General features: G+C 45.7%; 1 protein-coding gene across 1 annotated transcript; it reads left to right on the top strand.

Moving 5' to 3' along the window:
* Positions 1 to 2267: 2267 nt before the first annotated feature.
* On the top strand, positions 2268 to 9760 carry Rpl22 (ribosomal protein L22). The gene is made up of 4 exons (XM_026386071.1): positions 2268 to 2339; positions 3940 to 4044; positions 6259 to 6383; positions 9559 to 9760. The coding sequence occupies exons 1-4, from the start codon at positions 2328 to 2330 to the stop codon at positions 9701 to 9703; spliced, it is 387 nt and encodes a 128-aa protein (XP_026241856.1). The 5' UTR covers positions 2268 to 2327; the 3' UTR covers positions 9704 to 9760.
* Positions 9761 to 14362: the final 4602 nt, after the last annotated feature.

Below are 14362 nucleotides of genomic sequence, written 5' to 3'. Positions count from 1 at the left end.
GAAGACTGGTTAGATGGTGACAGGAATGATCTAAAAGGAAGGCTAAAGGAATGATTCTTTTGAGGGGTGAGAGGTGTTGGAATGATACCCTCTTACAGGCAGTAGTGCATGATGCCCAAGGGTAGGGGTTGGCACCAGATGGGTAGAACATTAAAAAATAAATTTTTTAGCTTCTGATGGACCTATATTTTATTTATTTATATGTGGTGCTGAGAATCGAACCCAGTGCTTCACACATGCTAGACAAGCAGTCCAACACTGAGCCACAACCCCAGCCCAAGTAAGGGCACTTTTTCAAAAGCAGCAGGAGAGACAATATGGGGATGTAGCTGTTGCTGGGTGGTCAGATGTGACACAGGAGTGTCTGCTCTCAGAGAAAGAGCAATGGAATCAATAGTTGTGAGGGAGGTTTGGGGAGGAGGGGCTGGCACTCTGACCAGAGGTGTTAAATAGTCACTTAGGAGAGCATTTTAGGTTCAGGAGTATACCAGTCAAGGTTTAATCAGGAGACACTGTGCTACCAATGCTCCCCGACATGACACTTGCATTGGGGTCAGGTCCCAATAAATCTATAAACTGAAAATATCATAAGTCTAAGATGCATGTAATACATTAACCTACTGAGGACCCCAGCTTGCAACACAGCACATAGAGTATTGGTTACCCACCCTTCCAACTGACGCCACCCAGCATTGTTAGAGATGGTATCTCACTAGCCCAGGGAACTATGGAAAGTCAAAAGTACAGTTTCTACTGAAAGCATATTGCTTTCCCACCATCTATAAACTCAAAAAATCTAAGTAGAACCATCTTAACTTGGTTTGTCTGTAGTTTTTAACATAATCAAAGAATTGTTTTTCTTTTTGGTAATGCTGGGGATGGAACCCAGGACCTTAAGAATGCTAGGTAAGCACTCTACCACTGAGCTACACCTCAACCCAAGGATGTTAACTAGGTCTGAAGACTTACTGCCTGGATGATTGAAGGGGTAAAATAAGAAAAGTAGCAACTGAAGAAAGGTGCTATCACTTCTTCCTGGAATGATGTTGCAGCTCTGGGGAGCTGAACCTCAGACATCTGAGGAGCAGGTGCTACACTGCTGGGACTCTGAGAAAAAAAATGAAACTGGTTCTCCACGTGCTGAAATAACTGCAAATTGTATTCCACTGATGCTTCTGGAATGTTCCAACGACCACTGCCGAGAGACAAGAGTGGGAGACACCAATAGAATAAGCAGGAAGCAAATCCCCTATTATAGAGCCTGACTGGGGAGAGCTGCCAAAGCAGAAGTGTTTGCAGAACCCAGCCTCAGCACTGCAAAGTCAAGAATAGCAGGTGGCTTTGGAGCCCCGTCTACTGGCACCAGAAGTCAGTTGACCTAGACCAGTCAGTATGGAGTGGGTTTCTTCCAATAAGCCAGGATTGGGGTTTTGATGGGTGAGTACACAAGCCAGGTGACAGGAGTGGACAGGGTATGCAACCCAATGATCACAATCCAGGATCCTGGAATGTAACTCTACAAGGACACAAAGGGTGAAAAGTGGATGAAGGCCCTGCTTTTCCACGTGTGATCAGTGGACCGGCAGCACCAGCATCCTCTGGAAGTTCCAGATATGCAGATCTCAGACCCCAGAAACCCACCGAATTGGAACTTCAGCCCTGGGTGGTCGTTTGTCAGAAGACTTCGCAACTGGGAAACTAGATGGCTAGGAGTGGTGGGTGACTGGAGGATGCAGGCTCGAATTTGAGACCATGGAGGGATCACACTGGAGACGAGCACTGGCTACACAAGGTGGGCCAGCGCGGGAGGGACGGTCCCCTGGCACGAGCTTCCAAGCTGGGCTTTTTAGACAGGACGAAGAAATAGTGTCCCGGGCATTAGGACTTCTGATCCCGTTTTCCCCGTGGCCAAAAGGGATTCCTTACATTCCCAAGTTGGTTGGTTCGATTCCCATCCCACTATCTGGCTATTTTCGGTTTAGTGAATTTCCTTATTAATTTTTTTTTTTCTTCCCAAGGTTTTCAAAAGCAGAGCCAGCCCCCTTGTTTCTCTTTGGGCTCGTCCAGCCAGGCTCCCCCCCTCCGATCCTTCGCAGTGGAACAGACCGCCCGGCTCCCTTCCTCTCCCCGCAACCCGGGGTGAGCATAAAACTTTGCACTCAGGGAAAACCAATCGCTCCCCGATCGTGCTCAGCCGGGCCGAGCCGAAGCGATCGGGGGGCGGGGCGGAGTTGATGCGTGCTGCCTGTGCCCTGCGTGCCCTGCGCGCCGCGGGCTCTTTGCGTCTGCGTAGTGCGCCCACCTCCCTTTCTGCCTCCGCTGCCGCCATGGCGCCCGTGGTTAGTATGGCTCCGCGTGAGGCCTCGGCCCCGGGCGCGGCACGTGGGCCCCGCCGGGCTGGCTCCCGCCCAGGCTCGCGGGGGACGGCGCTCTGCAGCGTCTGGCCCGAGCGGCCCGGCAGCCGGTCGGAGTGGGCCGGGGCAGTCGCTGGGCCCGGCACGTTGTGGGCGGAGGAGGCCGCTGCTCGAGGCCGTGCGGGAGAGCCGGGAGCTTCGGGGCCACGGCTCGGCCGGGGACCCCGTGTGGGTCCGGCGGCGGCTGGGGCCTGGAGGTCGCGGGCTGGCGGGCCTCGGTCCTGGGCCTGAGCCTGGCTGCCTGGGCGGGGACGGGGACGGGGAGCGGGGCGTTGGGCAGCCCGGCTTGGAGGCCGGCGGACGTGGTCCGCGCAGCGCCGGCCTGGCCTGGGGAAGACGAGCTTGCCGGGCGCAGCTGTGCGGGCCCCGGTGGTGTCGGGCGAAGGCCGCAGGTCGGGTCCCGTAGCCAGGCCCAGCTCCGCTGTGCGGCGTCTCGGCTCAGCCGGTCGCTCGCCCTCCTCCGGGGTTACGTATGGAAAGCTGTTTTTCCCTGCTTCTCACTTCCGGATCTCTAGGTCTTTCTGCCTGGTGGGCTTTTAAACGTTTCTGTGCATTTGTGTGCGTTTGGGCTAAAACCTGTGTGGGCGCTGAGGCCCATGGAGGGTAGGTGTGCCTGCTGATCGGTGTGTTTCCGGGGTTAGATTTTAAAGCCTCCCATCCCCCTTGCTTTTAAGTAAGTTTTACAGTAACTGTTTGGAAAATTGCCTAATTAATACAAGCTTTAGGCCTTTTAAATGTAAAGGGAGGGATGTTAGATGTGTTCTTGAAGCGGTCAGTTTAGATTCTGCAAAGCTTTTTAAGGTAGAAATACAGGTAACTTAGTGGCATCAGGAGGTTGTAGAGGGAGAAGATGAAGCTTGTTTTTGAAAGTAAAGGAACTTTCCTTTGCCTCATGACTTGGAAATACTGATTGATAGTTTAAACCATTAGTCAAAGACCTGCACTTGTTGACAATATTGTTATACTAAGATCCTAAGTTTTAGCTTTAACCGGTTGTCCAAGCTGGAGTGCACCAGTGGTCAGGATTCTGTGCCGTTTCCTTTGCTATCCTGAGTGTGCAGGAGAGACAGGTTTAAGGGAGAAGAGCTAAAATGAGTGAGAGCTATGTGTGGAACATGGACCAAGGGTTGATTTCTCTTTAGCATTGTTTTGGGTATGCAAGACATTTGCTGCTTGTGGTCTGATCCTGAAGTAAAATAAAGGAACAAGTCTTGAAATTGTATTTGGAAATTTTATAGCAAGAAAAGGGAAATGTTTAATTGTAGGATTCCTGCTTTTAAGGGGGAGACTGGAAAGGTTAAATGGAACAAGACTTCATTTCCTCATTTTAAATATCGCCCCCCACCCCAAGTCCCCTAAGCTTGTAGAATAGCACCTTCTGTTAGCCCTTTGCTGCTCTTGGGTAAAGCATGACTCTTGGTGCTCTTGCAAGGGAACCCATTTCCATGGGTTTTGTATTTGCATGGGCTTTTTTGTTTTTTTAACTGGTTGGAGCTTCATCTGTGTTATTTGTGTACTTTCTCAGAAAAAGCTTGTGGCGAAGGGGGGCAAAAAAAAGAAGCAGGTTCTGAAATTCACCCTTGATTGCACTCACCCTGTAGAAGATGGAATCATGGATGCTGCCAATTTCGTAAGTTCCATCCTGCTTGCCACTGTGGACTTGGGAGGTGATGAGCCTTTTGAGATGCTGTTGAAAAAGCCTACTGGGGTACATTTTTGTGTTTAGGCATGTAGGTACTCCGCACTTAACCTCTGAGGAGCACAGGCAAATTACTTCTTTCAAGTTCCACTTTCTCTGTGCATCAATTATGAGGAATAAATGAGAAAGGTTTAACATAAGTAAGGTGGTTCCAGCACACAGGTGGAGTATGATTTTATTTCCCTCCTCCCTGTTAGTTACCACAGATGCTTTTACTTAAAAGTTACCACTGGAGCTCCATTGGGACCAGTACTGCCCTTGCACTTTGGTAAGTTGAAGCATTAAGTGATGGGCTCTGGACTGTACTATGGGCAGCCTCATCTTGCATCTCACTGTGGCTCTTCAGACAGATGGCAGCGCTCCTGAGCTTCAGTGTTAACTTTAAAATGTCCTGCTTGCTGAATTGTCATTGACATTTTTTTCCCCCCAAACCTTGTATGGATTTTTGCCTCTATATTTGTTGCCATTCCCCAACCTTCTTGTATTCCACTTCAATCTAGAATTATGAAATAATCTCAGTGGTGCATTTTGACTGTCACATGGTTTTGGCTCTCACAGCTGCTCTTGGGGAATTTGGACTTAGTATTTATGTGCAGGAGTCTCCTGAATTTACATTTGCTCTTCAAACTCTTGACACTTCTGTTGCCAAGATTATTACAAAAATAATTTTTTTTTTAAAGAGAGAATGATAGAGGGAGAGAGAGAGAATTTTTTTTTAATATTTATTTTTTAGTTATTGGCGGACACAACATCGTTGTTTGTATGTGGTGCTGAGGATCGAACCCGGGCCGCACGCATGCCAGACGAGCGCGCTACGGCTTGAGCCACATCCCCAGCCCCTACAAAAATAATTTTCAAAAAAAAAAAAAGTTAAAAACTTGGCTTACAATCACTCATTGCTTATTCCCTTTACAAGGGTGCCCGCTGTGTCCTTATTCTTCAAGAAGTCCCTCAGGTGACTTATTTCTTCTGTCTCATGACTTCTTACTTTTCACTGTGGCCTTTGTTCCCTCCTAACACTGGTGTTGTTTTCTTGTTGGGTATCTCAGTGGTATCCCAGGCCTCCCCTGCCTCCTCTTTGCAGGCCAGGCCAGGCCAGGCCAGCTGATTCCTTAGCAACTCATCTGTATGAATGTCTTTCCTTCTAGAAACCTCCTCAGGGTGGAAAACTTAGGTCATTTATGAACTTAGGATGCACAATGCAAGATTTCTGACCTAATCAGTTGGCCCCATCTGCAGTTAACCTTTTGAGTTGGAGTTTTTAAAAAGAGAATGCATAGCCTTTTTTTTTTCCTTAATGTGCTGGGGGTTGAACCCAGGCCTCACATATGCCAAGTAAGCATTCTATCCCTGAGCTATATCCCTAGCCCCCCTACCCCTTTTTAAAAAATCATGGTCCTGGGGGGAGACTCAGGGCCTCTGTTACTGCTAGGCAAGCATTCTTCTACTGACTTACATCTTTAGCCCTGAAAATTTTGAAGTTTTAGGCTGAAAGAGACTTTATCTTGTTGCTATAGCCAAAAAACCAGAAAAGTCCTTTTTGGATCAAGATTCCTAAAGCCAGAGATGTGGCTTGCCCATGCTTGTACTAGGTGATGTGCAGAGTGTATCCCTGGGCCTACTGCCCCTTCTGCTGTACCATCCACATGGCCCTAGGCATGGAATGGTTTTGGCTACTATATGTTGGTGCTCATCTTCTCTGGAAGTGTTGAGAACGGTGCTGCATGCTCCTTGGATTCTGAAGTACTTGGATTTCCCCTCTATTTTTTATAATGTGACCCAAGAGTAAGTTGCTGGCCAAGACTTCCATGTGGAGGCGAATTTGATCTTCCTTGGAGGCAGTCATATATGTTCGTGAGTGGACAGTATGGTCATAGTGCATGTAAATAAGGTTCAGAGTAGCTGAAAATTTGTTGTCATTCAAATCTAATTTAAAAAGCAACTGAGAATGTAGCTCAGTGGTAGAGTACTTGCCTAGCTTAAACGAGGTCCTAGGTTCAATCTCCACAACAACAACAACAAAAAGGAATAAATAAAGAGGCAAGGCAACTATGTGGTTTAGTATTGGGAGAACAAGCAAAATATGCTGTTGACATAGGTGAACCTGTCCTTTAATTGGTCAATTCGATAATTTCATTTCTACAGGAGCAGTTTCTCCAAGAGAGAATCAAAGTGAACGGAAAAGCTGGAAATCTTGGTGGAGGGGTTGTGACCATTGAAAGGAGCAAAAGCAAGATCACTGTAACATCTGAGGTGCCTTTTTCCAAAAGGTATGGAAGGCGGGTGTCACTGCTCTGGCCCGCCCCAGTGCATGGGAATGAGGCCACCAGCGGTTTGTTTGGTGGTTGCATCTGCTAATCACTGGAACAGTGCTTAGTGCAAGAAGACAGACAGCATGTGTCAGCACAGTAGTTCTCAGTACTCAACTTTGGCCATTTAAAGTTTGTCTTTCACAGGCTAAAGTATTGCAGATAGTAAAGGTGCTCAGGGCTGGGGATGTGGCTCAAGCGGTAGCGCGCCCACCTGGCATGCGTGCGGCCCGGGTTCGATCCTCAGCACCACATACAAACAAAGATGTTGTGTCCGCCAATAACTAATAAATATTTTTTAAAAAAAGGTGCTCAGACTTGCTTAGACTGCATTAAAAATGAAGATCTTGCTCCTTCTGCTTTTAGATCACAGTGAGCAACTTTCACCTTTTTTTTTTAGAGGGAGAGAGAATTTTTTTAATATTTATTTTTTGGATTTCGGCGGATACAACATCTTTGTATGCGGTGCTGAGGATCGAACCCGGGCCGCACGCATGCCAGGCGAGCGCGCTACCGCTTGAGCCACATCCCCAGCCCAACTTTCACCTTTAATTCCATCTTTATTCCCTGTGTTATGTGGCATTGGATAAGGAATCTGGAGCTCAGCTGGGACTGAAGCCATTGCAGTTCATTGCTGTGGGCCTTTTCAAGAGGGCCGGAGGTGTTCTTTTGTCTCTACTACCCTACTTACAGGAGGATGAGGTTGAGAGACTACATGTCATTTTACAGAGTTGGGCTTGTTTATACCCACTTCTTAGCAAAGGCCTGGCATATTCTCAGGAGCTTTCTTTTTTTTTTAATATTTTAAAATTTTTTTTAGTTGTAGATAAACACAATATCTTCACTTTTATTTATTTATTTTTATGTGGTGCTGAGAATTGAACCCAGGGCCTCATGCATGCAAGGCAAGCGCTCTGCCACTGAGCCACAACCCCAGCCCCAAGGAGCTTTCCTCATATTAGGTAGAGGGAAATTTTAGGGTGTACCAGCATACACTGGTTGTAGTTAAGCCTTTCAGTGAGGTATGGAGGCCTTTCTGGCTGAGTTCCTCTAGTTGCTGGAAAGGAGATTTGATAGAGGAAGAGACAGGACAGCTGTGGGGCCTGCATGGTGCACAGACATTCAACCTGTGAGGTTCTGGCAGTAGCGGCCTTTGGAAGATTTCACTATCTTCTGAGACACATCCCCCCACCTTTTTTTTAATATATATATTTTTTAGTTGTAGATTAACACAATATTTATTTTTATGTGGTGATGAGGGTTGAACCCATGCCTAACATATGCGAGGCAAGCACTTTACCCCTAAGCTACAGCCTCAGCCATTCCTGAGACCTCGTTAGCATCTGTTATGAGGATGTCCCCTGACACATTTTTCTTTAGTGTTCACAGATTTTCTCATCTTTCCCCCGTGGAGGGAAGGAACTTTAATCTGCTATGGCTTTCCCTTCTTGCTGATAGTTTTCCTGAAACATTTAAGGGTGTCTCTTAATCTAGATTCCCCCCCCCACCTGCTTATCTCTGGACTTTCTATCTCTCTATTATTTATTTATCTATTTTGTTCTGGGAATTGAACCCAGGAGTGCTACATCCCCGTCCTTTTTATTTTTCATTTTTAAATTTTGAGATGGTCTTGCCAAGTAGAGCCTCAGCCTCTGGAGTTGCTGGGATTATAGGGATTTCAGGTGTGGGCCACTATACTGACTTCTAAAGAGTTTTTTTTTTTTTTTATGAGATTTTAAACATGTCATTTGAATATAGTATGGTACAAATAATAAATGACAAGAGAATCCTTCTTAAATGGAAAGAGTGGGTATGTTTGGTCTGAATCTTCAGCCCTGCAGATTGCTTTTGTCTGCTAACCAGTGCTCCTTTCTTGGTTCATTTCTTGGGTCACTAGCATTTGGGTTCTTGCTAATTAGTCAAGATTTACCTATACATTTCATGTAGTCCTTGTGGTAGTCTGAAGAGCTGGTGAGTATTTTGTGTTCAATATTGTAGTAGGAGAAACTGAGGCATGGAGAGGATAATTTGCCTGGGAGGTGGTTTGTGCTGCATTGTGGTCCCTTTTCCTTTTGTGACTTCATGAGGATGTGGAACCTCAGGGCTTCACAAGCAAACAGATCAGGGAACAAACACTTGCAGGTTGGGTCATCTCCATGTCACGAGGATACTGGCCACAGAAGCTGGCCACTGCCTTCCATTTTCTAGTGATTGAGAAGCTCCCGCTTTTGCTCATGCTGTAGTTGGGTAGATGAATTGAAAAAAATCTGAGCACAGCTGGGGTGGAGCCCAGTGTAGAGTGCTTGTCTGGCCTGGGTTCATCACCAGGACTGTACATACACACAAAAGCACCCTCCAAACCATACCTTTATGCCTTGTGCTATGCCACACACCCATAGTACCACTACTCAAGAGGCTGAAATAGGAGGGAGGATTCATTAGCCCAGGAGTTCAGAGCCAGCCTGGGCAACACAGTAAGACCTGTCTCAAAAATATCTGACCACTCTGCTGGAGGGAGGATAGTAGCAGGGTGCACTCTGACCCCTGCATTGGGCAGTGATCATTGCACCTGAGAAATAGGCAACCTACACCACAGGAGTTCTGGTCTGTGAGGGGTGTGGAGTCCTTAGAGCTCCTAGGATGCGCAGTGTTTTCTCAGTGCAGGTGTTAAGATTTTTTGCCTGTCAGTTTACTTTGGCATCTTTTTCTGCAGTGGTCACTTACAAACCATTTGGCAGTTGTTTGCTGCTGTTTAACAGACAACTATTATATTTGCTAATCTGTTTTCCTTTTTACTGTCAAGTCATTCTTGTTAGAGCACTGGCTGGGTATGTTTGCTATCTTTTTTTTTTTTTTTTTGAAAGGTTGGGAAAACATCTTTAGTGTAATGTGGTTTTTTTTGTAATATTTATTTTTTTATTTTTAGGTGGACACAATATCTTTACTTTGTTTTTATGTGGTGCTGAGAATCGAACCCAGTGCCTCACGTATGCTAGGCAAGCACACTACCACTTGAGCCACATCCTCAGCCCCAGTGTAATGGTTTTGAATGTATGGTTTGTGTAAAAGTTAAAATGTCTCAGAATGCAAGAAGGCCATCTGTCTGGCATAGTTCTTAAGTGTCCTTTCTCTGCAGGTATTTGAAATATCTCACCAAAAAGTATTTGAAGAAGAATAATCTACGCGACTGGTTGCGTGTAGTCGCTAACAGCAAAGAGAGTTATGAATTACGTTACTTCCAGATTAACCAGGATGAAGAGGAGGAGGAAGATGAGGATTAAAACTCTTTTATCTGGAATATTTTGTATGAGTTCTTGAATAAAACTTGGGAACCAAAACAGTGGTTTATCCTTTTATCTCTGCAGTGTGACTCGAACAGAGAATGGGAACTATGGCAGATGGGTTTTATGGGCTTCCACTCGCTTACTTGTGATTACCTTTTCTTTTCTGCTTGGAAATTTCATTTCTCACAGTAGTAACCAAAGTAGGAGGAGAAGGCTGTTGGAAGGGCACTAAGGAGTGTCCAGCACTGAGCAGTAGATTGAGGGTGTGGAGATGCAAGCTTCACTTGGTCTCTATTTTATTTTTAAAAGTACAATTGTGTTTGGTTATTTTCTCAAAGGAAGATTGAGGGACTCAATGTGCGGTTTCTCAGGCATTAAAGACAAAACTAGTGATATTGTTCTAAGATCGCCTTGTGGGAAATGGCAGTGTCAATGACATGCGGGTTTCTAGACTTCTGTCTTCATTTTAAATTACAGATTACTTTTAATGCTCACAACTATGTACGCTATTCCTTTTTCTTTCTATGCCAATAAAATGTGATCCTTTAGCTTTGCTGTGTTCTACCCTTCACAAAAGGGTTTCGAGAGCAATTGTATAAAAATGAATTTGTAAATATTTCTACAAGTCTTTGCAACAGACTGTCACTCTGGCCTCCAGCAGAGGGAGCTGGAGACATCAATAGAGTGGCAATCTGTGAGTTCCCTAGAGGGGAGCCATTTGATGCCCAGGGCTCCAGAGGATTGCCTGGAGTGGGGCTTGAGAGGCCATTGGGGAATGTTTCTTGCTGAGGATTTGGGAATTGCCCAGGAAATAGTTGTTTCTACACCACATAAGACCATGACTGGACTTCATGTCTAAAGTCCCCAGTGGTAGAAGAGTTGATTAACATGAATAAAGCCCTGGGTTCCATCCCCAATATCACACAAAAACTCCTGTGAAATGGTATGTCTGCTTGGGATTTTGTGTCAAATGTATGCAGAGGCTAGGGGACTTGATAATGGGAAGGGCTTCAGTGGCCACATCATTGAAAGAGCCTGATAACAATGCAACCTTCTGAAATCCAAACAATTCTGCAGAAGTGTCTGCCTTGTTTTGTAATTATGCTGTATAAAAATTCATGTTTTAAAGAGCTGACCTCCACCTGATTTCCATACCTGAGATGACAGCTCTCTGAGCTGCACAGCTGGAAATTAAATGTCCAGGTCCCACCATGGCTCCTGTTTAACATTTGGTGCTTCTTGGATTGAGCTTAACGTGTTGAGGTTTTGCAATTTCACTTGTGGCAAAGGCTCTTGCATTTTCTATTTCTATGCAAATTTCTTGAGGCAGAATTGTTTGCACATTTCTCCTCTGCCCTCACAGAAGGCAGCATTTCCTTCAAACCTAACGGAGGCATCAGTTGCTCTTTGGCTGTGTCCCTTACCATGATTATTAACTTTATATGTTTGTGACTTGGGTTTGCAAATTTGTTGCATAGCGTTTCCATGTAGTAATTCTTAGTTTGGCTGTTAAAAAAATTAACCCTGGACTAAGATTAGCGATTTTTTTTAAATGGTCCTCTGCAATTTTAAGAAGTGTAATAAAATTGAAATTCACTGGTTTTTCTATGCCTTTTTGAACTCTTGTAATTGAGTTTGATCACGTTTTATATTAAAGAGGCTAACACATGACTACTATTATTGTGCAAGCCTTTTTTTTTTTTTTTAAAGGACTGATCTGTTAACCTGTTAACCTTTATTCTCTGAGTGCTGATGAGGTGTGGAGTAAAATATGTCCTTAATCTTCATTTTTTACTCTGCTGTTTGCTTCCATGAGATTCTGGAGTTGGCTGAGCTTCATAGTCTGGAGAAGAGCTTTGCAAACCATACCTTTTTCTGGTGGGAAATATATAGTGTAGGCTTGAGTCACATTGCTCCTGCCACAGCAACTCCACCCAGGGCACCTCTTGGTCCATTTCCCTCTGTGTCCGTCTGGTACTGTTCCTCAACTGCCTGATTGGAAATGCCAGGGCTCAGAAACCTTGGGATCACTGAGTTTTAAACTGTTATGTAAGTTCACGTTAAGTCACAAAATAGAATGTTGGCAACTGTGGTTGTCACAAATGCCCTCCTCCCAAGTGCAGCTGAAGGACTGTGGTATCACTGTATGCCAGGGTCTCACCATTTCTGAAGGTGAGACCCTTTAACAATAATAAGAGCTCAATTATTGTTAAAAGTGAGACCCTTTAACAATAATAAGAGTTCTCCTGTTAAAATTACTGAAGATTTTTAGCCCCCTCTTCTGTGACTGGAGAATAGTGTCATGGTCCTCAGGAATAGCCGGGTGTTGAGGCACAAGAGTCCCAAGCTTGCTTGTTGGTGCCTTGAGCAGTGTTGAGCCACGAGGGGGTAGGGGAGTGCACTCTCACCAGATGCCTTTAAGGCAGTTGCTGTCTGGGGATGTTTAACCTCATTCTTTTTAGGGGACACTTGGTTGGTTGGAAGGTGAAAAGGATCCCCTTGAAGGGGCAGTGGTCCCTCTTGGTAACTTCAGGAGATCCTGGAAGCTGCTTTCTTGTGCTCAGGGCTTGACCCCAAACTCATCAAGTGTGAGTGGGGAGGAGAGAGGAACCTAGGATGTGGACCATTTACAAGGAGCAGCTGCAGGTCTGGCAGTACCAAGGGTGCACTCTTGGATGAGTGCTGCTGCTGGGCCAGAAGCCCTGGGTAGCCATTGGAGGGAAGTCCTTTGGCTGAATCATGGTAATGGGTTTGTACTTGGGGGAATAAGCCTTTGAGGGGGCTTCTCTGAGGAGAGGAAGGTAGGAAGGAGGCTTGCAGTTGGAGGCTCTCCAGTCTCAGCAAGAAGTTGGTGCTGAAGGACACAGGTACCGTGATGGTGCTTATTTCTGGGAACAAAACCCAGTAATTTCTAATCCAGCCATTTTCCTGCTCTGGGGATGGATTTGAGAATCACATTGGTTTTCTTCGGGCTGTTTTAGACCAGGCAGGACCTTTGCATTCCAAGTCTGGACTGTCCTGCTGAGGGACTTCACCGCTGACCTTAGCTGGATTCCAGGCTGCACCATCAGTAAGCTTAAGCCTACTGTGGCCCGGGGCTCCCTTTCTGAGAAGCTTCTGCCTGCCTCCCCCACGACCCCAGGTGGTTTGTGCAAGGTCCCTATGTGGAGGAAAAGGCCTCAATTAGAAGCCAGGTCTTGGTCTGCAGAGGGACACTGGTTCCTCCAACCAGAGGACACTTCCAAATTCCAGCTGATGAAATTCCTCACTGCTGAGCAGAAGGTGTCCAGCAGAGGCTTGATCTTTCTAGGTACAAGCACGTCACTGTCCTCCAGAAGCCTGAAATCAGTGAAGTATCCAACAAGGTGGTCTTGGTAAGGAGACAGGTTTTGAAGGAACTGTCCCCAGGTATGACTTGGGTTATCCATGAGAAATTCACATGGATGAGTACCATTATGTGCAGAAGGTGATTATCTCTTTCAACTCTAAGGGAAAAAAACTTTCCTTGATGCTTTTGTAACTAATATATTTTTTAAATATTGTGATTTTTGAATTGCCACTGAGGTGTAATTACAAGTTCTGTGATTAGCAAACATGAGTGTCTTGTCTACTGAAACTATAACCTTAATGATAGGCTTATTCTTGTGACTGCGGTTTATTGAATGTTCACCTTTTTAGGGATTGCTTTTAACATCTAGCATTTTGGGACCATTGTCATTGAAGACACACATTTAATAGTTTTAACAATAATAAGAACTCTCCTTTTAAAATTACTGAAGATTTGTAGTAAAAAACCCATTTATTTCCACTATCCCAGTTTTTGTCTTTCTTTCCTTTTGGGTATTAGCTAATGTTACCCAGCAGCAGTCACGGGGAAGAGCAGGCTAGGGAGGGGAGAGCATCCTGAGTGATGAGCATCTTGGCTCTAATTTGTTGCAAATTAAGCAGTTGGAGCTTTTCCATGGTGAATGATATCTTGACTTTCTCAGCCTTGCTTTGGGAATTGGAGCCAAGGTTAATGGTGTATGTGTGTGTGTGTGTGTGTGTGTATGCACTCACACACACGTGGTGGGGGCTTTCTGGTATTAAGAAATATTAAGTCAAAATTCCCTGCAGTGGGTTGGGGGATCACCACTAGCTGTACCAGGGTGCTGGTGATGGAGGGTGGGTGTGTTTGGTGAAGCTTAGGGTTTTTTTCCTGGGAAGTTATGAGTCAGGGAAACAGGTGGACTTGAAAGAGCCAGAAGCCTTTCAGGGAACACGCAGGCCTGGCTCCAGCCTAGTGATCTGGGGCTCCCCTTGGCTAGCTGCTCAGTGGTGAGGACAGTTTTGCGGAGGGAGGTCCTTTGGTTCCTTAGCCTGCTTGCTGCTGACTGCCCCTTTCCTCTGAGAGGTGGCCTGCAGTATTCTGATCCAGCATCTTTATGTACAGTGTGCTTTAAAATAGGCATGGTGGCACACACCTGTAATCCCAGTGACTTGGGAGGCTGAGGTAGGAGGATCATAAGTTCATGGCCAGCCTCAGCAATTTAGCAAGCCCCGGTCTCAAAAAAGGACTGGGGATGTAGTTGAGTAGTAAAGCGCTTATGGGTTCAATCCCCATTGCCAAGAAAAAAAGAAAGACCTGAGAGATGAAGTGGATTCTCAGTACCTTGC

Source organism: Urocitellus parryii, chromosome 11, assembly GCF_045843805.1.
Source record: "Urocitellus parryii isolate mUroPar1 chromosome 11, mUroPar1.hap1, whole genome shotgun sequence".
NCBI classification, from domain to species: domain Eukaryota; kingdom Metazoa; phylum Chordata; class Mammalia; order Rodentia; family Sciuridae; genus Urocitellus; species Urocitellus parryii.
Note: the sequence above shows the minus strand (reverse complement) of the source record. Positions and strands in the feature narration are given on the sequence as shown.

Bases quoted from the DNA above. Each gene is read 5' to 3' on its own strand.
- Rpl22 (XM_026386071.1), top strand. The intron at 4,045-6,258 runs GTAAGTTCCATC...TCATTTCTACAG, and splicing joins TCATGGATGCTGCCAATTTC to GAGCAGTTTCTCCAAGAGAG. The intron at 6,384-9,558 runs GTATGGAAGGCG...CTTTCTCTGCAG, and splicing joins GAGGTGCCTTTTTCCAAAAG to GTATTTGAAATATCTCACCA.